At 44.4% G+C, this 26,448-nt stretch overlaps 1 protein-coding gene across 5 annotated transcripts in view; it reads left to right on the top strand.

The window, feature by feature from the left end:
* TRAK2 (trafficking kinesin protein 2) overlaps window positions 1–26,448 on the top strand; it is a 93,852-nt gene that overhangs the window by 63,848 nt on the left and 3,556 nt on the right. For all 5 annotated transcript variants that reach the window (XM_073551493.1, XM_073551495.1, XM_073551494.1 and 2 more), the window contains 2 exons: window positions 21,599–21,874; window positions 22,327–22,426. In XM_073551493.1, the coding sequence (XP_073407594.1) occupies window positions 21,599–21,874; window positions 22,327–22,426 (376 nt within the window). The remainder of the gene's footprint in view (window positions 1–21,598; window positions 21,875–22,326; window positions 22,427–26,448) is intronic.

The following is a 26,448-nucleotide window of genomic DNA, read 5'->3' as shown; positions in this document are numbered from 1 at the left end:
TGCGATGAAATTGCAAAAAAAAGTGCAATTCCACAACGTTTTTTGGGATTTTTTTTTAACATGTTCACCAAATGCTAAAACTGTCCAGCGATTATGATTCTCCAGGTCATTACGAGTTCATAGACACCAAACATGTCTAGATTCTTTTTTATTAAAGTATTGAAACAAATCCAAAGTTTGTTTAAAAAAAAAATATTGCGCCATTTTCCGATCCTGTAGCGTCTCCATTTTTCGTGATCTAGGGTTGGGTGAGGGCTTATTTTTTTGCGCGCCGAGCTGACGTTTTTAACCCCTTTCTGTCATGTGACGTACTATCCCGTCCATGTGCCCTGGGACTTACTGTAATTCCCAGGGATGGATTAATACGTCACAGCGATCAGCGGCGCCTACGTGGTGAGCGCCGCTTATCGTGGCCGGGTGTCAGCTAATTATCACAGCTGACACCCGGCACAATGTGTCAGGGGCGGTCACGGACCGCCCCTGACACGTTAACCCATGGTGTACCGGGGGTTAAAGGGAAGCATCGGCATAGAGGGGGCTCCCTCCGTGTTTCCCTGAGCCCCCCACAGCAGCGCAATGTGCAGCGCTGCTGCGGGGGGCTCGGGGGCCTGCAGGGAGCTGGCTTCCTCAGTGCCTGCAAAGCGCAGGCATGAGGAAAGCCTGTGCAGTGCCTGTGACAGATCGCTGATCTGTCACAGTGATCTGTGATGTGACAGATCAGCGATCAGTTATTGCCCCCCCCCCCCCCCACGGGACAATGTAATAAAGTTAAAAAAACAAAAAAAAGTGAAACATTTTTAAAAAAATCGCTAAGTAAATTAAAAAAAAAAAATATATTCCCTAATAAATTCATTTTTTGGAAATAAAAAAAACCCATAAAAGTACACATATTTGGTATCGCCGCGTCCGTAACGACCCGCCCTATAAAACTGTCCCACTAGTTATCCCCTTTAGCGAACCCCTTAAAAAATAAAAATAAAAAACCAAGCAAAAAATGATTTATCATACTGCCAACAAAAAGTGCAATAACGCGCGATCAAAAAGACGCATATAAATATCCATGGTACCGCTGAAAACGTCATCTTTTCTCGCAAAAAACGAGTCGCCATACTGCATCATCAGCAAAAAAAATGAAAAAGTTATAGCTCGCAGAATAAAGCGATGCAAAAATAATTATTTTTTATATAAAATTGTTTTCATTGCATAAAAGCGCCAAAACATAAAAAAACGACATAAATGAGGTATCGCTGTAACCGTACTGATCCGAAGAATAAAAGGGCTTTATCAATTTTACCGCAGGCGGAACGGTGTAAACGCACCCCTCAAAAGAAATTCATGAAACGCTAGTTTTTGTTCATTCTGCGTCCCAAAACTCGGAATAAAAAGCGATCAAAAGATGTCACGTGCCCGAAAATGATACCAATAAAAACGTCAACTCGTCCCGCAAAAAATAAGACCTCACATGACTCGGTGGGTCAAAATATGGAAAAATTATAGCTCTCAATATGTGGTGATGCAAAAACTATTTTTACAATAAAAAGCATCTTTTAGCGTGCGACAGCTGCCAAAAATATAAACCCGCTATAAATAGTAAATCAAACCCCCGTTATCACCCCCTTAGTTAGGGAAAAATAATAAAATTAATAGAAAATGTATATTTCCATTTTCCCATTAGGGTTAGGGCTGAGATTAGGGTTAGGGATGTGTTGGGGTTAGGGTTGGAGTTATAATTGGGGGGTTTCCACTGTTTGGGCACATCAGGTGCTCTCCAAATGCAACATGGCGTCTGATCTCAATTCCAGCCAATTCTGCTTTGAAAAAGTCAAATGGTGCTCCTTCCCTTCCAAGCTCTGCCATGCGCCCAAACAGTGTTTTACCCCCACATATGGGGTATCACCCTACTCAGTACAAATTGCAAAACAACTTTTGGGGTCCAATTTCTCCTGTTACCCTTAGGAAAATAAAAAAATTGGGGGCAAAAATATCATTTTTGTGGAAAAAAAATAATTTTTTTATTTTCACGCCCGGGCGTTATAAACTTCTGTGAAGCAATTGGGAGTTCAAAGTGCTCACCACACATCTAGATAAGTTCCGTGGGGGGGTCTAGTTTCCAAAATGGGGTCACTTGTGGGAGTTTCAATAGTTTAGGTACATCAGGGGCTCTCCAAACGCACATGACACCCGCAGACCATTCCATCAAAGTCTGCATTCCAAAACGTCACTACTTCCCTTCCAAGCCCCGATGTGTGCCCATACAGTAGTTTTCTCCCATATATGAGGTATCAGCGTACTCAGAACAAATTGGACAACAACTTTTGGGGTCCAATTTCTCCTGTTACCCTTGGGGAAAATAAAAAAATTGGGGACTAAATGATCATGTTTGTGGAAAAAATACGATTTTTTTATTTTCACGCCCAGGCGTTATCAACTTCTGTGAAGCCCTTGGGGGTTCAAAGTTCTCACCACACATCTAGATAAGTTCCTTGGGGGGTCTAGTTTCCAAAATGGTGTCATTTGTTGGGGGTTTTCACTGTTTTGATACATCAGGGGCTTTCCAAACGCGACATGGTGTCCGATCTCAATTCCAGCCAAAAAAGTCAAATGGCGCTGCTTCCCTTCTGAGCTCTGCCATGTGCCCAAATAGTGGTTTACCCCCACATATGGGGTATCAGCGTACTCAGGACAAATTGCACAATAACTTTTAGGGTCCTGTTACCCTTGGAAAAATAAAAATTGGGGGTGAAAAGATCATTTTTGTGGAAAAAAATGATTTCTTTATCGCATTATTGGGGGACACAGATGACCATGGGTGTATGCTGCTGCTGCTAGGAGGCTGATACTATGCAAAACAAGAAACTTAGCTCCTCCCCGGCAGTATACACCCACCGACAGGCACCAAGCACCTCAGTTTGTGCTTAGTGTCTGTAGGAGGCGGACCGGGATCTCCTCAGATCCGCATTTAATCCTTTTCTTTTCAGGTTTTTTGTTGTGTTTTTTAATGATTTCCCCTTTCTTTTTCAGATACAGCTCAGGAAACGGGATGTGAGTTCATCCTGCTTTTCCTATTAATGCGGCTGAGCGAGCAATGTGGTATCGCCCACATCGCAACTCTCAGGCCCGCAGGCAGGACCTTCCCCTATCACCCTCGGGTACTAGGGGCCATGGATGGACGGTCCTAGCCGATTCCCCTCCTCATCCCTCTCCCAGGACAGGGCTGAGAGGAAGACGGCGGTCACCAGCGGTGACGTTTCCCCTGACACGGGGATTGGAGCCGTCTTTTGCACCATACGGCGGTGCGGGTACTGAGGATCACCTCTCCCAGCGACCTGCGCTCTATCGCGGGCCCCTGTGGTCAGCCTCTTCAGGGACATCAGGTAAGCTTTTCTGAATGTTCCCTGCAGCCCTGCGCTCACAGGCCAATCTAGGACAGCAGAGTACCTCTCCTCCTTTTGAATTTCCCGCCCATTGAACCACCGCTCTGACAGGCGCGCGTCCCTCCTGTCGCGGCGGGGGGGGGGGGGGGGGGGGGCGCGCTTCCTCCGTCAGCGCTCCTTCCATCAGCGCTCCCCGTCCTCATTATCAGCCTACAGGGAGGGAGCGCTTTCAAGCCCGGGCGCGCCGTCGCTAGTGAAAGTGAGGGAGCACTTTCACTTTCATTTTCAAAGGTGTCCTCCCTGCGCACGCTTTCCCCGCGTGCTTTTTCAGCCTATCTCAGGGCTGCTTTCATTTCAGCCCTGTCAGTGTCTTTGGCCGTCCCCCTCCCCTCTGGGGTCTCAGCCAATTGCGCCGTGCGGTGGCTTAGCCCCGCCCACCGCCAGCGTTTCTTCCTGGATTGCGATCTTCTTCCTCCTCTCCGGACCTCGCCTGGGGGACACATCGCTTCTGATCCTCGGTAGGCTAGACGCTGACTATCCCTGACACCTAACTTAGCTCCCCCCCTGCAGTTTCCTCAGGCTGTATTTTTTCTGCCACTGAGACTTATGCACAACCCCGCAAGGGCCTTCTGCTCCGGACCCACCGCTACTCACTACGCCTGCGCGCGCTGTAAAAAGAAGTGGGCTTCGGGTCAGTCGTCTCCCCTCTGCCTCTCCTGCAGCCCTTCCACCATGTCGGCCCCTCAGGAGCACTCCGAACCCCGGGCGGAGACCACCCCACCCCCGGAGTGGGCCGTGGCGATGTCTGTCAGTTTCTGAGCTGACAAAGGTGTCTCAATCGCTGGTCCAGGTCTTAGAGCGGTTACCTCAGTTATCTGCAGTCACCTGTGCACCGACCGCCTCGCATGGTGAGTCGCCAGCACCGGACCGTGGCCCTCTGACGGACAGACCAGGTCGGGGATCTAGGAAGCGGGTCCTGTCTGGCTCTTCCTCCGGTTCGCAGGGTCCCTCTGCTTCTCTCAGGCTATGCTCCTCGTCCCCCTCATCGGCAGACGATCCGGGGTCAGACGAGGATTCACAATCTGGATCAGACTCCAAGGCGGACGACATAGCTAAAACTCGGGAGATGGTAGATAGTCTCATATTGGCTATATACCAAACACTCAAGATTAAGGAGGATAAGGCCCCCCTCAGGAATGCTCTGTTTCCCTTAAGAAGGCAAGGCCTCCATCTCGAACCTTCCCTAATAAGGATTTCGACACTTCCTTAGCCAACCACTGGCAACATCCTGAGAAACGTTTCTCAGGCCGCAAGTACTTAGATGTACTTTATCCCTTTGATGCGGATCTAGTCACGAAATGGACCAAAGCTCCCGAGGTAGATCCACCAGTTTCTCGTATTTCCTCTAAGACGGTCCTTTCCCTTCCGGACGGAGCTTCTCTCAAGGACCCATCAGACAGGCAAATAGAGTCGTTGGCTAAGTCTATCTTTGAGGCATCCGGTGCATCCCTATGCCCTATCTTCGCATCCGCTTGGGTGGCGAAAGCCATTTCGGCTTGGGCAAAAATTCTGCGCAGGGGCGTTTCAGCGGCAGCTCCTCAAGACGAGCTGGCAGATTTAGCAGACCAAATTAATCACGCAGGCAAGTACCTTCTGGCCGCCTCCTTGGACGCGGCAGGGTGCGTTGCTAGAGCTAACAGCAACATTGTGGCAATACGCCCCATTCTTTGGTTGAAGTCTTGGAATGCGGATACTACCTCAAAGAAGTCACTCACCAACCTGGCATTTCACGGCACTAGGCTCTTTGGCGCCAAGCTGGATCAGTTAATCTCGGATGCCACGGGTGGAAAGAGCACTTCCCTTCCTCAGTCCCGTCCTAAGAGGTTCTTTAACAAGAGGGCTTCTCGGCCTTTTAGGTCCTTTCGCCCCTTCTCTCCCACAGACGGTTCATCCCAGCAGGACCGTAACACTGCTTCCAATGACCGGAGAAAGCCGTCGTATAAGCCAGCCCCTCGCTGGAGATCCTATATCAATAGTTGGTATTAATTAATTGGAGTGTTGAAACCATTAAAAATAAATCATAGTATACATTCCACCCCTTGGTTTCAATCACTTTTATTAATTAATACCAACTATTGATATAGTTTCAATCAGCTCTTTGAACCTTCCAAGAAGGTCATTGAAACTTGTTTCAACCAGATGGTCAAATTGTCCAAGCAGAGCAAATAACTGGCTTACACTTATCTACCAACAAAGGACCTTCATTGCCATAATTAGGTTATCTTGTGCTCCGAAGCCCCTCCTCCAGCTTGCTGTATTTCTGCTATGTGGCACACAGGATGCCCCCTCCTCTAGCTTCTTGTATTATATACTGGTTAAAACAGGTATTGAGGGGATGTGTTTATAACCAATGGACAATAGACTTGTGACATCATTCCCCATATGGTGGGGCTGGACACACCTTTTAGCTGGACATTTAAAAGAACTAGGACACCTGTACTCACTCTCTCTTGGCTCATGGAGGATGACTGGTCGACGTCTATCTGAATAATGTAACGTATGAATAATGCTTGTTTCTGATTAATGCATTTGTATTTATAGTTTTATATTGTTATTTAATCTTATCATTTATTAAGTAAATCAATTTAGTAAATTCAATTCTTGTGTGAGCATTTTCTTATTCATCACAATCCATTGGAACCCTTACAATACAGGCTCGGAAGCCTGCTTCTTCCCGCATTTACCATCGTTCTCAATTCCTTCCATTCTTGGTTTCCTCCAATCCGGCTTGGATGCGGGCCTATCCCTCAGTACTCTCAAAGGCCAGGTATCTGCCCTAGCAATCCTCTTCCAGACGGATCTGGCTTCCTTACCGCAAGTGAAGACCTTTCTCCAAGGAGTCGCCCATGTGGCTCCTCCTCATCGATCTCCGATAGATCCATGGGATCTCAATCTTGTTCTTGGCGCTCTCCAGAAGGCGCCGTTCGAGACGATTCAGGACATCCCTCTGTCTTTTCTTTCATGGAAGGTGGCTTTTCTGATCGCCATTACTTCCATCAGGAGAGTTTCTGAGCTGGCGGCCTTATCCTGTCGTTCTCCTTACCTTATTCTCCACCAAGATAAGGTTGTTCTCAGGCCAGTTCCTTCTTTCCTTCCTTCCTTCACATTAACGAAGATATCGTCCTTCCATCATTTTGTCCTGCGCCTGCTCATCCTCTGGAAAAGTCGCTCCACAAACTGGATGTAGTGAGATCCTTGCGTGTTTACCTTGCCAGGACCGCTTCCTTTCGCCAATCTGATTCCTTGTTGGTCATTTCTGAGGGTCGCCGGAAAGGTCTTCCGGCTTCCAAGTCCACAATTGCTCGTTGGATTCGGTCTACCATCCTGGAAGCCTATCGTCTTCAGGAAAAACTGCCTCCTCCGGGGGTGAAAGCCCACTCCACCCGAGCTGTAGGGGCTTCTTGGGCTGTGCGACACCAGGCTTCGGCCTTACAACTTTGCAGAGCCGCGACCTGGTCATCTTTGCACACCTTCGCGAGGTTCTACAGGGTTCATACCCAGGCCTCGTCTGATGCAGCTCTTGGTAGGAAGGTGCTGCAGGCGGCGGTGGCGCATCGACCGACCTAAGCCCTTCCTTATTTCGTTCCTTTATTGCTGTTCCCACCCTCGGGACTGCTTTGGAACGTCCCATGGTCATCTGTGTCCCCCAATAAGGCGATAAAGAAAGAGGGATTTTGGGTTTTTACCGTAAAATCTCTTTCTTGGAGCCTTCATTGGGGGACACAGCACCCGCCCTGTTTAATTAGTACCGTGTTTGGGTCTGAGAGTCCCTTGTTGAGTTGGTACATATGTTTATGGTTTTGGTTGCTTCTCCTACTGCTTTTTCACCAACTGAGGTGCTTGGTGCCTGTCGGTGGGTGTATACTGCCGGGGAGGAGCTAAGTTTCTTGTTTTGCATAGTGTCAGCCTCCTAGCAGCAGCATACACCCATGGTCATCTGTGTCCCCCAATGAAGGCTCCAAGAAAGAGATTTTACGGTAAGAACCCAAAATCCCTCTTTTTTAATTGTACTGCTGTACGTTATAAACGTCTGTGAAGCCCTTGTGTGTTCAAAGTTCTCACCACATATCTAGATAAGTTCCTTGGGGGGTCTAGTTTCCAAAATGGGGTCACTTATGGGGGGTTTCCGCTGTTTAGGTACATCAGGGGCTCTCCAAACGTGACATGGCGTCCGATCTGAATTCCAGCCAATTTTGCATTGAAAAAGTCAAACGGCGCTCCTTCCCTTCTGAGCTCTGCCATGCGCTGAAACATTGGTTCCCCCGTGATGAACGGGCGGACCGCTGCCACCAAATTGCGACTGACAGCGGACCCTGTGCCACCAATACGTCACGATCCCACCACTGACACGGGTTTGTCAGTGGATGGAGGGACGTGACTCACTGCCGGCACACGGCTATCACAGGCAGAGTGGGGGCTTATCTTGGTTATCCCACCACTGGCACCATGTGGCAAAAACAGCAAGCTAATCTTGCTCTAACAATTTATTGCGGGGGGTATTTTGGTTGCCCCACCACTGCTAACAACCTTCTAAGAACTGCGGGGATTTATGTATATCCCGCTTTCTCAGTTCCACTTTGGAACTCGCAGCTCTCCGGCGCCCCCCTTACCCTCAGGTCAGTCAGGGAACTGCACCTAGGATAATTAGTCGCTGGACAGGCTGCTTGTTGTGCACGGGAAATTAGACTAATGCAGTAAGGGAATTATCAATGCTGTGGCCTCAACCACTCATTCAGCAATATAAGACCCTTCTGTACTGCCAGCTAGCCTCGCCAGCCGCGCACACTGAGCTGCCACCAGTCACGCTTTACTTAATCAAAGAGTTAATTAAGAGGGTCTGCGGCAAACCCCTGAAATTAGTAGCGATTATCTAAAAAAAGATGTATAGTTCGTTTCTTAGAGCATGGAGACAGAGCTAATAGATTTTATCATTTATTCCCAAAAGAATGCGGGCAGTGATTACATAGATAAAAGTTGCTATAAAGTTGAGACATTACATATGTACAATACAAATATAACATAAAGGGGATTAAAGAGACAGAAAGTAACACTCACATGTGCTTAGTCGGTATCAGGCAGACCATGTGGCTGGAGAGAGAAGGCGGAGCCACACGTCTCCACTCATCTGGGTTCTGGTCGGCACGGACGCTGTAGCTCCCACTGACTCATTGTAAGGGAGGGGTGCCTTATAGCCCAGGGTCTGTGACATCATGAAAGGGGCAGTCTGCAGAAGTTCATCCCCCCTTTCTCCAAATTGCCAATTAGCTAAAAAACTTATGATAACCATATCTCAACGAGGGAAGCTCGTATCAACACACTGAGGGCCTCATAGGTTGTAGTTCATCGAATGTAATAAAGCAACATCAGACATGCCATACTTAGGACACTCCGTGTGGGAGCAATCCATATCTCAGGTTCTGGCGGTGATAGAACTTTGCAAGAGCTACCGTAGGGAAGCCGGGTCCACGCAGATCACAGAAATGTCCGTTTCGTTTTTCTGTCGCGATCGGAGCCCATGCTAGCCTATTTTAACCCCTTCACCCCCAAGGGTGGTTTGCACGTTCATGACCGGGCCAATTTTTACAATTCTGACCACTGTACCTTTATGAGGTCATAACTCTGGAACGCTTCTATGGATCCCGGTGATTCTGACATTGTGTTCTCGTGACATATTGTACTTAATGTTAGTGGTAAAATTTCATTCAAATAACTTGCGTTTATTTGTGAAAAAAACGGAAATTTGGCAAAAATTTTGAAAATTTCGCAATTTTCCAACTTTGAATTTTTATGCCCTTAAATCACAGAGATACGGCACACAAAAAACTTGATAACTAACATTTCCCACATGTTTACTTTACATCAGCACAATTTTGGAACCAAAATTTTTTTTTGTTAGGAAGTTATAAGGGTTAAAAGTTGACCAGCGATTTCTCATTTTTACAACACCATTTTATTTTTAGGACCACATCACATTTGAAGCCACTTTGAGGGGTCTATATGATAGAAAATACCCAAAAGTGACACCATTCTAAAAACTGCACCCCTTAAGGTGCTCAAAACCACATTCAAGAAGTTTATTAACCCTTTAGGTGCGTCACAGGAATTTTTTTGAATATTTAAAAAAAAAAATGAACATCTAACTTTTTTTTTTTTTTAAACACAAATTTTATTTCAAATTTTCATAGACATTGCTTCATTTCACATGACAAGTCATTTCTCCAATAAACAGACAATAACTCAGCCTATCATCCTCCCTTCCTACCCTCCCTTAAACAAACCCTCTTCCTCTTACATTTTCAATGGTCTCCCCTAGCAACTTCGCACACATGTTATGTCTAGACCACTTGTAAAACACAGATTGCAAGCATCACCTCTGTAAAATATCACCACACATTTATCCTTTTTAACTCCTGTCCCTACCAGGACCTTACACCTCGCCTTCATTAGCCAACTTCAGATTCCCCAAATTGTTTTGGATGTCTTCCAGTAGGTACCATTCAGTATATTTAAAGGGCCTTACTATTCTCCTTATTTCCTCTTCATCACATTGTCTTACTATGAAAAGCCTCCATTTTTTAAAGAATTTACCCGTCAGACCCTCCTTGTTCCTTTCCGCCTCCAGCTGTTCGATTCTGAGTAAAGATTTAATCTGTCCCATCACCTCTTCCATCAACGGCACACTTCCCTCAAGCTATTTGGACAGTAGAGCCCTCTTACCTATCATAGCCACCCCATGAAACAATTTTGGTAATTTGGGCCTCTGTTCCTCTCCTCCTCTTACTACCTGTCCCTTGTTCCTATAATGAAAGATCCACAGCAATGGATCCATTTCAATTTCCACACTCCCCACTTTTTGCATAAATAATTGCAATCCTTTCCAGAATTTCTGGCTCTCTGGGCATTGCCAGATCCCATGGAACAGGTCTGTTTTTGGCAATTTACATTTGGGGCACTGAGTCACTCTGTTTATCTGTTGTGTATTTGGGATATTAAAACCATAAATTGCTCTATGCATCAGTCTATATTGAGTGTCCTTCCAACCTTCATTAATCACCTCCTTCCTCATCTTCATCCACCCCTGTAATATCTTCTCCCCTGCTTCAGAGTCACCCAGTTGTCTTGCCCATGCTCTCCAGACTTGTTCTGGGCAGATTGGAATCAAAACCTCCCTCAAAGCTTTATATAATGCGGAGATAGAATTCTCATGTCGGTCTTTCATAATAATTCTGTCCAAGTCATTCGTCACCTGTTCCATTCTAACATCCCTCAATTGTGACATTAGCCCCTTTTCTATCTGTTTGTATTGGAGGATTTGAAATGTGGATAGCCCATATTTTGTCACGATTTCCTGGTATGTCAGCCATCTATTCTCCACCTCATGTATTAGATCTGTCACCCTTTTTATCCCCTTGTTCTTCCATTCTGAAAATAATTTGTTGTCTCTTCCCGCTGGGAAATCTGGGAACCTCCATATATCAAGATGCTTGGATATTCTCCAAGACAACTTGAATTTTTTCCTCACTGCCTTCCAGGCCATCACCGTATCTCTACATACCAGTGAGTGTTTAATGTTCCTTGGTATGTTGGCCAATGACGTGTGTAATAGTGCCCCTAAATCCCAGGGTTTACAAAACTCACTCTCCAAACGTATGTCAGAATGCCCATTTGTCTTCCTCAACCAGTCTATGGCATGTCTCATCAGGCATGCCAAATTATACCCTCTAATATTTGGCAGTTTAATGCCTCCTTGTTCCAAAGATTGCATCAATTTTTCCGTTTTAATTCTCGGTCTTTTCCCCCTCCATAGGAATGTCGAAAATGCTTTATTCAATCTATTTATGTCTGTATGTTTCAACAACATGGGGATGGTCTGCATTGGGTAGAGTAACTTTGGAAAGCACATCATTTTCAAGAGATGATTTCTACCTAGCAGAGATAACGGTAGCCCTTCCCACAACTTCAATTCCCGTTCTATTTTCTGTATCAAAGGTTTGTAGTTTAAGTCATATATCGATGCTGACGTACATCCCATCTGTATTCCTAGATATTTAAGATGTGACTTTGCTATTGGTATCCCACAGATTTCCCCCCTTGTTCCATCTGCTACCATTAGTGGCATCCTTTGCCCACAGAGAAATAGTATTTCACACTTTGTTCTGTTCAATTTAAAACCTGACAAGCTCCCAAACTCCTCTATCTGTTTTATCACTTTCGGTAGGTCCCTCTGAGGATTGTTCATGAATAATATAATATCATCCGCAAATAGCGCTGAGTGCAGTCGTTCCTTCCCAACACTAATGCCTTCGAAACAATCTCCTTCATTTAACAGTCGAGACAATGGCTCAATGGCAAGGTTAAACAGAAGGGGTGACAATGGACATCCCTGTCTAGTCCCTTTGTTCAAAGGGAAAGACTGCGACAGGAACCCGGGCGTTGCCACCCTCGCCTGAGGATTCGCGTATAATACTCCTATAAACGTACGAAAGGCTCCCTCTATCCCCATATTGTCGAGTACCGTCTCCAACCATGTCCACCCCACGCTGTCGAACGCTTTTTCAGCATCAAGCGTGACCATGGCTGGACATTCCTCCTTTCGAAGATCCCTGTGTCTAATAGCATCCATTACCAACATGGCCCTCCGCACATTTGTCACCGCTGCCCTCCCTTTAACAAACCCCGATTGTGCCGGTGAAATTAAATTTGGTATTATCTCCGCCAACCTATTGGCCATCAATTTGGCCAAGATTTTAAGATCCTGATTTATTAATGAAATTGGCCTATAGTTTGCTGGATTGTCTAGATTCTTATCACCCTTGGGTATCAATTTTATGTACGCAGTGTTGAGATGTCCCGAAATTCCACATCCTCCCAGTATTTTATTGTACATTCTAGTCAAAACCGGCGCTATCTGCTCTCCCATTTCTTTATAAAATTCCCCATTGAACCCGTCAGGTCCCAGTGCCTTGTGTATATTCAAATCCCTTATTACCGACTGTACTTCCTCTATTGTTATTTCCGCGTTCAATCTAGACAGCTCTTCCGAATTTATTTGCGAAAGTTTTATTTTTCCCAACAGATCACTTCCCCTGTCTCCCGTCTCTTCCCCCCTGCTATATAAATTCGCATAGTACTTCCCCAAAATCTCTGTAATCTCCTTTGGGTTTGAGGATTTGCTCCCGTCCGGTCTAGTCATATTAGTTATCAAGGTCATTGGTCGTCGTCCTTTCGCCAGATTGGCCAATAATTTCCCCGCTTTATTGCCAAATTTGTGTAGATCAACTTCCTGTTGTGATCGCATCAGGTCCTCTCTTTTCCCCACCCAAGAGTGAAATTCCTGTCTCGCTGCCTTCCACTCCTCTTTCGCACTTTGTGTCTTGTTTGCTAAGTACCCCGCGTATTTCTCTCTGAGGGCCTCGCTTGCGTTTTGGTATTGTTTGAGTATGCTTTCTAAGTTTAGCTACATGTCCCATCAATCTACCTCTCAGTACTGTTTTTGCAGTTTCCCAGAACAACATTACATCCGCCGCATGTTCACTATTAGTACTGCTATAATCATCCCACCATTCGATCATAGTTTTGGCAAATTCCTTGTCTCTAAGCAAAAACGACGGAAACCTCCACAGATAATCTGTCCCCCTCTGTATTGTATCAGTGATGTCTAAAAGCACTGGGCTATGATCCGATATCACCATATCCTCAATAACCACATCTCTAACCCTATGCATCAAAAGTTGGTCAACCAAAATGTAGTCAATCCTGGACCACGCTTCATGAGGATGTGAATAGTGAGTGTACTCCCGGTCATTTGGATGATGCAATCTCCAGCTATCTTTCAAATTTGTGTCCTCCAAAAGCTTGGCCATTAAACCTTTTACCTCTCTAATCGGCCTACCATCATCCCTACTATATCTCTTGTCTTCCCCCCTTGATACCACCGCATTAAAGTCCCCTCCAACCACCCTTTTGAGTTCCGTATCCTTTTCCAATTCCTGAGTGATGAAGTTAAAAAAAGAAGTTTGCTCATTATTGGGGGCATATATGTTATGTATACCAAATTCTCCCTGTGGACTGGAAAGCTTGATGTAGATATACCTCCCTTCCTCGTCATTGGTCTGAGACACTATCGTGTGGTTAAAATTTTTGTTGATCAAAATCATCACCCCTGCCTTGCGTCCCATGGAGCCTGACCCAACTACTTTTCCCACCCATAGTTTTTGCATACGAAAGAAATCTCCCTGGGGTAGATGAGTCTCCTGTAATAATGCTATATCCACTTTCAATCTTTTGAGGTGCCTCAATATCATCATACGTTTATGTGGTGACTTCAATCCTTTTACATTCCATGTCACTATTTTAACCATTATCCCAATTCCTCAAATATGTCAAGTTGCCATGTGGTCTTTCATATGTGTGGTGTTTTGCTTCCTTCAAGCGTTCAGTGCGCTTATGCCGTTGCATTCCCTGTACCCATCCACCCTTCCTGTATCCATTAACAATTAACAACCCCTCAACTATCCCCCCCTGTACAATCAAATGTCTCTGCACTCCCATTTTTTCTGTGATGCTCCTGGCTCCGCTATTATCCCTCAGCCATTTAATTAAAAATTATACGTAGTCTATCCCTCATTAATTTATTACCCAACTAACCCAAACAAGGCCTTCTTGGTCAGTAGTCTAGCCAACATATAGCACCCCCTCCCTCCTTTCCCATGCATAATATTTGTCATTACTGAACCCAGAATCTTTCTTCTTCCCAGCTTTGTGGATACCTCAACATCCAACAGAGGAGTTTATCAAATAAAAATATAAATGCGAAAGAAACCCGATCCCCCCCAGATATTAGTACTCCCCTACCCCTACCCCTCAGAGTAAGCAAAACCCCAATATCAATAACATCTGGAGAGACGAGAGGAACCAGTAAGAAGAGGCCACTTCAACCCCCACTATCCGTCAATCTCTCCTCTCATAAATCCCTCAGTTCAGTCTTCAAACCTACTCCCCAGAGTCTCTCTCAAGGCACTCCCCTGCCCTGGTTTCTCGACTTGTGTGACGGCGATCTTCGTGCCTTAGGGTTCTCCATGTGAGGCTCCTTCCCTTCCTCTCTCCTTTCAGTCCATTCGTTCCAGCCCTCCTCCCGAACCTCCCCTTCCCTCTCCCCGTGTCGACCACCCCTCCTCTCCGGAGATTCACTTGTCAGGTTTCTGTCCTCCATCTCTCCGCCTCTCTCAAGTCCTTTGTCACAAAAAAAGATCCATTTAGTTTTGTCACTCTCAGAAGAGCAGGGTAGAGTAGTTGAAACTTTATACCCTTGCGGTACAGTGTGGTGCATATCTTGCTGAAGGACTTCCTTTTCCGGGTGACCTCTGCCGAATAATCCCCAAAGATCAATATTTTATGTCCTTGAAGAGACAGTGGGGTCCTTCGTCCTCTAAATGCTCGCAACAACTCTTCTTTGTCCTTGTATTCCAAATATTTTATTATGACTTGGCGCGGTCTGGCTGTTCCAGTCACCCCTGCATTACCCTCCTTCCCGTCTGCTCCCCATGCGCCCGTGTTTTCTCTTACAGGGCCCACTCTGTGCGCTCTTTCCACTCTGCATCTGTGTGTCAGGCCCAGCGCCTTGGGAAGCTCTGCTTCACAAATGTTATCCAGCTGCCGCATGGTTATTGATTCCGGTAACCCCACCAGTCTTAAGTTGCTTCTCCTGGACCGGTTGTCTAGATCTTCCAGTTTGTCTTTCATAGCCTGGGAACCCTCCTCCATCTCCTTCATTTTCCCTTTTAACGTTGTCACCTCATCCTCTGTATTAGATAATCTTTGTTCCAGCTCTGCCACTCTGGCTCCCTGCTGTGTGATCTGTTCTTTAATGGGGGATAGCGCCACCCCCACCATGGCCTCCAGGGACTCCTTTATCTTGTCTGCCAGGTGTGCTGCCACTGCTCCTGCCAGGCGATCATAGTCTATGAGCACGTCCGTTAACTGACTGCTCTGCTGGGCTGCCGGCTGCTCATGCTGCCTTCTCCCCTCCTCCTCCATCAGGCTCTGCTCACCTCCCTGCAGACCGCTGTATCCCGCGTCTGCCGCGCCCGCCGCCATTTTGAGATCTCGTGCTGCGTGGTCTTCCCCAGCAGCTCCTGGCTTTAAATGCTTGCCGCCGCTCCGGAGAAGGTACCGCTCCATATACCGGCGTCTCCTACTACTTATCCCTCACTTCACGCTGTCTCCCGCAGCCTTGGGGTGATCTTTGTCCGTCTTTGTAGCTGAGGGGAGCGCGGAGCTCTGTCTCCTGCGTCCTCACATCACAGCGCCGGAACCGGAAGCCTAACTTTTTTTCACAAAAAAAAAAAATACTTCAGGTTCAATTTTTTTTATTTTACCAAGGGTAACAGGAGAAATTGGACTGCAAAAGTTATTGTGCAATTTGTCCTGAGTACGCTGATACCTGATTTGTGGGGGGGAACGACTGTTTCGGCGCATGGCAGAGCTCAGAATGGAAGGCGCGCCGTTTGACTTTTTCAATGCAAAATTGGCTGGAATTCAGATCGGACGCCATGTCACGTTTGGAGAGTCCCTGATGTACCTAAACAGTGGAAACCCCCTACAAGTGACCCCATTTTGGAAACTAGACCCCCCAAGGAACTTATCTAGATATGTGGTGAGAACTTTGAACCCACAAGGGCTTTACAGAAGTTTATAACGTACAGCGGTACAATTAAAAAATCATATTTTTTCCACAAAAATGATCTTTTCACCCCAATTTTTATTTTCCCAAGGGTAACAGGACCCTAAAAGTTATTGTGCAATTTGTCCTGAGTATGCTGATACCCCACATGTGGGGGTAAACCACTATTTGGGCGCATGGCAGAGCTCGGAAGGGAAGCAGCGCCATTTGACGTTTTTGGCTGGAATTGAGATCAGACATCATGTCGCGATTGGAAAACCCCTGATGTACCAAAACAGTGGAAACCCCCCACAAATGACACCATTTTGGAAACTAGACCTCCTAAGGAACTTATCTAGATGTGTGGTGAGAACTTTGAACCCCCCAGTGCTTCACAGAAGTTTATAACGCCCGGGCGTGAAAATAAAAAATTCGTATTTTTTCCACAAACATGATCTTTTAGTCACCATTTTTTTTTATTTTCCCAAGGGTAACAGGAGAAATTGGACCCCAAAAGTTGTTGTCCAATTTGTCCTGAGTATGCTGATACCCCATATGTGGGAGAAAACTACTGTATGGGAACACGTCGGGGATCGGAAGGGAAGTAGTGACGTTTTGGAATGCAGACATTGATGGAATGGTCTGCGGGTGTCATGTTGCCTTTGGAGAGCCCCTAATGTACCTAAACAGTGGAAACTCCCCACAAATGACCCCATTTTGAAAACTAGACCCCCTAAGGAACTTATCTAGATGTGAGGTGAGCACTTTGAACCCCCAAGGGCTTCACAGAAGTTTATAATGCCAGGGCATGAAAATAAAAAAATCGTATTTTTTCCACAAACATGATCAATTAGTCCCCAATTTTTTTATTTTCCCAAGGGTAACAGGAGAAATTGAACCCCAAAAGTTGTTGTCCAATTTGTCCTGAGTACGCTGACACCCCATATGTGGGAGAAAACTACTGTATGGACACACGTCAGAGCTCGGAAGGGAAGTAGTGACGTTTTGGAATGCAGACTTTGATGGAATGGTCTGCGGGTGTCATGTTGCCTTTGGAGAGCCCCTAATGTACCTAAACAGGGGAAACACCCACAAATGACCCCATTTTGGAAACGAGAACCCCTAAAGGAACTTATCTAGATGTGTGGTGAGCACTTTGTACCACCAAGGGCTTCACAGAAGTTTATAATGCCCGGGCATGAAAATTAAAAAAATCGTATTTTTTCCACAAACATGATCAATTAGTCCCCAATTTTTTCATCTTCCCAAGGGTAACAGGAGAAATTGGACCGCAAAAGTTGTTGTCCAATTTGTCCTGAGTACGCTGACACCCCATATGTGGGAGAAAACTACTGTATGGACACACGTCGGGGCTCGGAAGGGAAGCAGTGCCATTTTGGAATGCAGACTTTGATGGAATGGTCTGCGGGTGTCATGTGCGTTTGGAGAGCCCCTGATGTACCTAAACTATTGAAACTCCCAACAAGTGACCCCATTTTGGACACTAGACCCCCCCCCCACGGAACTTATCTAGATGTGTGGTGAGCACTTTGAACCCCCAAGTGCTTCACAGAAGTTTATAACGCTCGGACGTGAAAATAAAAAAATCATTTTTTTCCACAAAAATGATATTTTTGCCCCCAATTTTTTATTTTCCTAAGGGTAACAGGAGAAATTGAACCACAAAAATTGTTTTGCAATTTGTCCTGAGTAGGCTGATACCCTACATGTGGGGGTAAAACACTGTTTGGGCGCATGGCAGAGCTTGGAAGGGAAGGAGCACCATATGACTTTTTCAACTCAGAATTGGCTGGAATTGAGATCAGACGCAATGTTGCATTTGGAGAGCCCCTGATGTGCCCAAACAGTGGAAACCCCCAATTCTAACTCCAATCCGAACCCCAACACACCCCTAACCCTAACCTAAGCCCTAACCTAAGCCCTAACCCTAGCCCTAATGGAAAAATTGAAATAAATACATTTTTTTAATTTTATTATTTTTCCCTAACTAAGGGGGTGATAACGGGGGGTTTGATTTACTATTTATGGCGGTTTTTATTTTTGGCAGCTGTCGCACGCTAAAAGACGCTTTTTATTGTAAAAATAGTTTTTGCATCACTGCATCACCACATATTGAGAGCTATAATTTTTCCGTATTTTGACCCATCGAGTCATGTGAGGTCTTATTTTTTGCGGGACTAGTTGACGTTTTTATTGGTGCCATTTTCGGGCACGTGACATTTTTTGATTGCTTTTTATTCCGATTTTTGGGACGCAGAATGAACAAAAACCAGCGTTTCATGAATTTCTTTTGGGGGAGTGCGTTTACACCGTTCCGCGTGCGGTAAAATTGATAAAGCGGTTTTATTCTTCGGGTCAGTACGGTTACAGCGATACCTCATTTAGGTCGTTTTTTTATGTTTTGTCGGTTTTATGCAATGAAAACTATTTTATATAAAAAATAATTATTTTTGCATCGCTTTATTCTGCGAGCTATAACTTTTTTATTTTTTCGCTGATGATGCTGTGTGGCAGCTCGTTTTTTGAGGGACAAGATGACGTTTTCAGCGGTACCATGGATATTTATATGCGTCTTTTTGATTGCGCGTTATTACACTTTTTGTTTGGCTGTATGATAATAAATCATTATTTTTTGCTTCGTTTTTTATTTTTATTTTTTAAGGGGTTCGCTAAAGGGGTTAACTAATGGGACAGTTTTATAGGGCGGGTCGTTACGGACGCGGTGATACCTAATATGTGTACTTTTATTGTTTTGGGGTTTTTTTATTTTCAAAAAATGAATTTATTGGGGAATTTTTTTTTTTTTTTTTTTTTTTTTTTTACTTTATTTGGCGATTTTTTTTTAAATTATTTTTACACTTTTTTTAATTTTTTTTTACTTTATTACATAGTCCCAGGTGGGACATCACTGTCCTGTGACAGATCGCTGATCTGTCACATCACAGATCACTGTGACAGATCAGCAATCTGTCACAGGCAGTGCACAAGGCTTCCTCATGCCTGCGCTTTGCAGGCACTGAGGAAGCCAGCTTCCTCCAGGCCCCCGAAGGCCCCCGTCGCCATCTTGGATCCGGGGGCCTGGAGGAAAGGAGTCCCCCGCAGCAGCGCTGCACATTGCGCTGCCGTGGGGGGCTCAGGGAAGCACGGAGGGAGCCCCCTCCCTGCCGATGCTTCCCTTTAACTCCCGGTACACCGCGATCATGTTTGATCGCGGTGTGCAAGGGGTTAACGTGTCGGGGGCAGTCCGTGACTGCCCCTGACACATAGTGCCGGGTGTCAGCTGTGATAATCAGCTGACACCTGGCCGCGATCAGCGGCGCTCACCACGTGGGCGCCGCTGATCGCGCTAGACGTACTAACCCGTCCATGGGCATAGGGGCCCGGGTCCCATGGACGGGATAGTACGTCTGATGTCAGGAAGGGGTTAATATCTCTCATAGTTTTATTTCAGACACATGTCCCAGAAAACAAAGGACTCCCTTTAGCTTAACTAATTAACATTCCTTTCTGTGGAGATGGGCCAAATGCTATAGGGGAAGTGTCCTATTACCATTGCAGACACAGGCTGTTAAGGAGGGAAGCTGTAGGAGCTGACAGGCTGAATTTCCCATCAGAGTGAAGTGGGAGATTTCTAGAAGGTTCTAGAAACATCATACTTTGACATTTTACATTACACCCACCACATATCAGGTATCAGCGTACTCAGGACAAACTGCACATTAACATTTGCAGTCCAATTTCTCCTGTTTCCCTTGGTAAAATAAAAAAAATTGAACCTGAAGTATTTTTTTTGTGAAAAAGTTAAATGTTCATTTTTTTTTTATTTTTTTTTTTTTTTAAATATTCAAAAAATTCCTGTGATGCACCTGAAGGGTTAATTAACTTCTTGAATGTGGTTTTGAGCACCTTAAGGGGTGCAGTTTTTAGAATGGTGTCACTTTTGGGTATTTTCTATCATATAGACCCCTCAAAGTGGTTTCAAATGTGATGTGGTCCGTAAAAATAAAATGGTGTTGCAAAAATGAGAAATCGCTGGTCAACTTTTAACCCTTATAACTTCCTAACAAAAAAAAATTTTGGTTCCAAAATTGTGCTGATGTAAAGTGAACATGTGGGAAATGTTACTTATTAAGATTTTTGTGTGCCGTATCTCTGTGATTTAAGGGCATAAAAATTCAAAGTTAGAAAATTGCGAAATTTTAAAAATTTTGGCCAAATTTCCATTTTTTTCACAAATAAACGCAAGTTATTTGATTGAAATTTTAACACTAACATGAAGTACAATATGTCACGAGAACACAATGTCAGAATCACTGGGAACCATGGAAGCGTTTCAGAGTTATGACCTCATAAAGGGACAGTGGTCAGAATTGTAAAAATTGGCCTGGTCATGAACGTGCAAACCACCCTTGGGGGTTAAGGGGTTAATAATACCTTTTTTAGTGTAGATACGATCTTTTGATCGCTCATTATTGCGTTTTAAAGCAATATTGCGGCGACCAAAAAAAGTAATTCTGGATCACCTGCATGTAGCAGAATACCTCACTTGCTATGAGCGCTGACCACTGTGCGGGAGACCTCTGGGTGTCATGCCAACCCATCGGTGACCTGCGGTCACGTGGCGGGGGTCACTGATGGGCAAATTTCTGGTGCGATTGCCGGAAATGCAAGTTAAATTCCTCTGTCAGCGTTTGACAGCGACATTTAACGGGTTAATAGACGCTAGTGGAATCGCTGTTCTGGGCACATGTCAGTTTCTCAAAATAGCTGACATGTGTCGGGAAAAGATGTGGGCTCAGCGGCAAATGTCGTGAAAGGGTTAATGGATTTATGAGGGAATAGCACATGCAGCCCATTAAAGTGCTTTTGAGATCATTTGTCCCCTTTAAAAAGATGCAGCTACATATTAAAGAGCTGTAATTCCTAAACCCTTACTCCAATTAGTATGTGAATGCCCTCAAATTAAAGCCAAAAATCTGCACTGTTTGTCCATATTGATTATATAACTGTAACGTGAAGGTTTTTGTAAGCTGCTAAAATGCCATAACTTTCACTGTCCGAATTTGCAGTTCGGACCAGAAATATTTGGAGAGATGCATATTCATTAAAAGTAACTTTGCTGTGTACCATACTTCCCCCATATGGTACAGGCGTACCTGTACTACACCCATAGTGTTTGGCACAGTAATCTAATGTGCAGCTATCGGGTCACTTCCCAACATTGGCTTCATATCATATACGAGGTCATACTGCTGATTGAGAAATGTGAATGTAAGCTTTACATTATGGAAGGAATTAAAATGTGTGCTTATCATTTTGATTCTACTAGGTGTTCAGTAATATAAATGTACATTATATGGACCTGTTCATTAGAACAGTGTTGATTGTTGCTTTATGTAATCCATTTACGGTATATGTAATTAGGAATTCAGAGGTATGCAGAGGGTTGCACAATTATAATTAAGTATACTGTATTCTCCAGGTTCCCAGACTCTTCACCACTGGCAACAACTAGCACAACCCAATCTGGGTACCATTTTGGATCCCCGTCCAGGTGTATTGACCAAAGGTTTTAAACCGCTACCTGAAGATGCTGAATACCACCTGTGTGACCTGGAAGAAGATGATGATGAAGATGATGATGATGATGAGGGTGGAATAATTTTTAAAGTTTATGAACGAGATGAAGGCGATGTGCCAAAATCCTCCTCAAATATATTCCTGCCACCCATAAGCTTGGCACCAGCAACAACCTCTGGTTAGTGGTTGTACTTTTTCAGCTGTAGTTCTGCAGGTTTTGTTGGCTTTACATCGTGCTTGTGTGCAGGGAAAGTTCTCAATGTAAAAGCTAAATGTGTCTTTACGGTTACATTAGCCTGCCATAGACCAAAAGCCTGTTCTTTTGGTCTCCCTATGGACTGTGTACCTCATTATACCAAAAGAAAGGTATGAAATAGCATAGTACATGGTGATATTCCACACAGTGCCGCGTAGTAAAAAATATATGTAGAAAGTACATACAGTACATAAATCCCTGTAAATAGTGATATTCTGCTTTAGTTACTGCTTGAGCCTATTGTTTCTACACATCACCTTTAGCACAATTTCTATATTGGCTCATACCTTGTTATTAAATGACTCCCTCCGTGTGCTTAGGAATTTGGTTTGTACTGTACAAATAACCTCACCTTTGTTTTGTCTGTGTTATAGCCGCAAACCCTGGAAAGTGCTTGTGCAGCACAAATTCAACATTTACCTTCACCACTTGTAGAATCCTGCATCCCACTGACATCACTCAGGTTACCCCCAGGTGAGGCACTGACTAGTGGGGTCACCAAGGACTCCACAAAGCATAATGGCTAAGAAAGGCCTAAAGGGGTTTTTCCCTCTAATATACAGTGTCTTTTGAAAGTATTCGGCTCCCTGGAACTTTTCAACCTTTTCCCACATATCATGTTTCAAACATAAAGATACCAAGTATAATTTTTTGGTGAAGAATCCACAACAAGTGGGACACAATTGTGAAGTTGAACGTAATTTATTGGTTATTTTAAATTTTTGTGGAAATTCAAAAACTGAAAAGTGGGGCGTGCAGTATTTTTCGGCCCCTTTACTTTCAGTGCAGCAAACTCACTCCAGAAGTTCATTGTGGATCTCTGAATGACCCAATGTTGTCCTAAATGACTAATAATGATAAACATAAGTTCCAGGGGGTCGAATACTTTTGCAAGGCACTGTAGTAGATTTTAATTAATAGATCTTGGAATAATAATAATTTCCACATTTGGATGAGTTTACAAAAAATGTCCCTGTGTTGAGATAATCTTATAAATGTGTCCCTGCTATGTATTGGCTAATTTGCTGTGTCCGGCTTTGCAGAGCTGCTCCAGATCATGGTTGGCACACACCAAAGCTCCTGGCCGCTAGGAGGAGAGCATAAGTCACTTTCAATAATTGAGTATAGAGACATGACACTGCAGGGGCTCACAGTTGAAGCTTTCTGAGGTACCACATTTTCCTGCCTGTTTTATCACAGGAGCAAGTGTTTCTGCTGTGAATTTAGTCCTGTGAGCTCATCATAAATCAAGTCCGTTGCATATGAGCTCTTCTGCTGCCTGAGTTCCTACCTCACTGACCTGATTTTATGATGAGCTCACAGGACTGTGACCTGGCAGAATCATTCAATCCTGTGATAAAACCGCTAGAGAAATGTTACATCAGAAAGCAGCAGCTGCGAATTCCTGCTGCTTTGTTGTCTGTACACTCTTTTATAATAATAATTTTTATAGCGCTAACATATTCTGCAGCACTTTACAATTTTAGTGGAGACTTGTACAGACAATAAAGACATTACAAAATAACACAGAACTTAGGTACCAAAAGGTGAGAGTGTCATCTTTCAAGCAGGGCAATCTATGAGGAAATGCTTCTTTTCCTGGCCAGGAGCTGTGGTATGTGCAACACTGTGAACTGTATCAGCTATGCATGGTTGGACACAGTAAATAATTTAAAAGATTACACATTTATACACATTTATAAGATTATCTCTGTGCAGGAAAAAAATTTTTGTAACGCATCCAATAGTGGAGCTGATTATTGTTCCAAAATCTATTAATTAAAATGTACTTCGTGGGACAAGCTCTTTAATGAGCATGTGTCTGGAAAGGAATTGATTGTTGAGAATAAAGCAGAGCAGTCCTATTGACATATAAATGCAACATGCGTACTGCATTGAGTCAAGGTATTTGCTTAAAACATTGACTTAGAGCCCCAAGCAGTTCTTCTGTCCAGAGACCACAGTTAACTTTCAATAATGTATAAGGAGTAAAAATAAGAAAAAAACATAGTAACTTGTAGTGTACTGTCTAAGTAGAAAACACAGTTCAAATACACAACTGGTTGTTGGCTTTCTTTGTGTGCTTGTGTTTCCCATTACCAAAGCATCATGATCCAAAAATAGATTGTGATGTCCGGGGTTTGGTCACGTGATGTTGTCTCTGATCATGAGGCTTGGAATCAGGTTTACATGACACAGTCCTCTGTGGGCATTTTGGAGGTTTTGATAACTGCACATAAGCCAGGACAGTTCTTAGATGTTTTCTTTCATTACATGATTGGGGCTGGTGATTGATTAGGGGGGTATATAGACTTTCCTGCTGGGAAATTGCAAGCTCAAACTAAGATTTTTCCTAAAGCGTACGTCGGGGTGGGCGTCATCCTGGAATGGGAGGAGAATATGGATTTCACTTGTCACTTTGTGACCATCTGTATTTATTTGCCACTCTATGCATTAATATCTCTGTACCTTACAAAGTGATGTCTGGACACAATGTGTTGAGTCTGCTGCTTTGACCTCTTATGCTCTTTGGGCCTGATAGCATGAAGACTGGTGTTCACACAATCTTGAGGAGATGAGCTGGAGTCAGACGCTCCTGATTCATAAGTCAGGAGTAGAGATGGGCGAACCCGAACAGTGACGTTCGTTGTCCATACCGAACAATCTGGGGTTCAGCCCCCCCCAACACTGGGTGTTTGTCGTGCTGTCATGCATGTTTTACTGCTTCTTATCTGTGGTAAAATCACCACCGCTGGTCAGAGAGCCGTGGTTCCCACACTGTCAAATGACAGCGTGAACCTGCAGCTATGATCGGAGGTATAACGTGTATATCCAGTCATTGGTGTCTGCTGATGGGACTACTGCTCACATCAGCTGACACCTGCTGCCTCTAATAACTGAGAGCAGGAGCGGCAGATGGGAGTATTCATCTGCATGCGCTGTAAATAATTAATTAAAAAAAACTGTGTTGGGTTCCCCCATTTTTCTCAACCAGCCTTGCTAAAGCAGTCAGCTGGGGGCTGGTATTCTCAGGTTGGAAAGGGGCCATGGATATTGCCCCCTCGCAGTCTAAAAATAGCAGCCCACAGTCGCCCATGAAAACGCATCTATTATCAATACTGGCACTTTGCCTGGCTATTCCCACTTGCCCTGTAGCGGTGGCAAGTGGGGTTCGTATCTGTGAGGCTGATGCACCTTTGTATTGCCTGGTGACATCAAGCCCACGGCTTAGTAATGGAGAGGCGTCTAGAAGACGCCTCTCCAATACTAATCCTATAGCTATATAATAAACAAAGACACAGGCAGAATAAAGTTCTTTATTTGAAATAAAACAAATCACACAGTTTTACTTTTTTTTTTTTTATTGAAGAATAACAAACACAGTTATGCTCACCTAACGCCCACTACATTGAATCCCTTGTCTCCTGTAAGAAAACAAGAATAAAAAACATCAGTATCCCTCACCTGTCCATTGTTCTGTCCAACGTCGTAATCCATGTCTGGGGTGTAATCCGTTTTCAACCTGGATGATGCCAAGATGCGACCATCCAGGCTGAGAATCACTGATGAATGAGCAGCATTACAGACCAGCGGTGACATCATTGAGGTTACTGCCGGTCACTGAGGCTGTGTTCCCTGCCGGGCCAGTGAACTGCAGTGTCTTCGGTGAGATCTCTGCTAGCACAATGAGAAAAAGTTTCACGGTGCATAGAGCATGTTCACTGCAGTGAAATTCTCCCGGTGAACTGCAATCCGCCTATCACTAGTCAGGAGCGTCAAATAAGCAGTGTGAACCTCACCACAAATCCTAGTCCAGTTTCTGATGTAGTAAGATTTGTCTTGTAGCAAGCGCCACTTCTCATCATGTATTTGACCCGTGGTCCTACGCCTGCAATGTCCCAGTTCTACCAACTTTGTCGTAGTAGGGCAAAAATTGTGTGAGGATGCCAAGTCATATAATTTTAGTACAGGATCAAGTTATGCCAAAATTCTGTGAGTTTTCAAATCTTTCACTTTCCCCCTTCCTCCCCCAATACTAGCATAAAATATTTGATGAATCTGGACCGTTTGTCTTTTTCTACATTTGCAATTTGTTGCTTCACGTCCTTTAGCATTTTACATTAATGCTGAGCCTGTCTTTTATGTACACCATAGTGTAAGTATTTCATTGTCTTTTTATACATCCTCTCCTGCAGAGTATCACACCCTCTCTTGATGCTATTTTTCCCAATAAAGTACACTTTTATATTTGTGATACCTCCCGGCTTGTTAGTATCCTTTTTGTAATAGAAAATATTTACCAAGTGATTCCCTGTTGGGACCCACAACAATCTGGTGTAATCTTTGGGGAAAACTGGCACAAAGCCTTTAATTTTCCTGCAGTTCCCCAACAGGAAATAAATAGTTTTACACATTTACACATTTTGCCCCCTGGGTTGTACAATACAGGACAGGTCCTCTGGATCAAGATACGCTTTTAGGCTCAGATTAAGCTA

The sequence above is a fragment of the Dendrobates tinctorius genome, unplaced genomic scaffold, assembly GCF_039654945.1.
Source record: "Dendrobates tinctorius isolate UK_male_01 unplaced genomic scaffold, ASM3965494v1 ptg000177l, whole genome shotgun sequence".
Lineage (NCBI taxonomy): Eukaryota > Metazoa > Chordata > Amphibia > Anura > Dendrobatidae > Dendrobates > Dendrobates tinctorius.
Note: the sequence above shows the minus strand (reverse complement) of the source record. Positions and strands in the feature narration are given on the sequence as shown.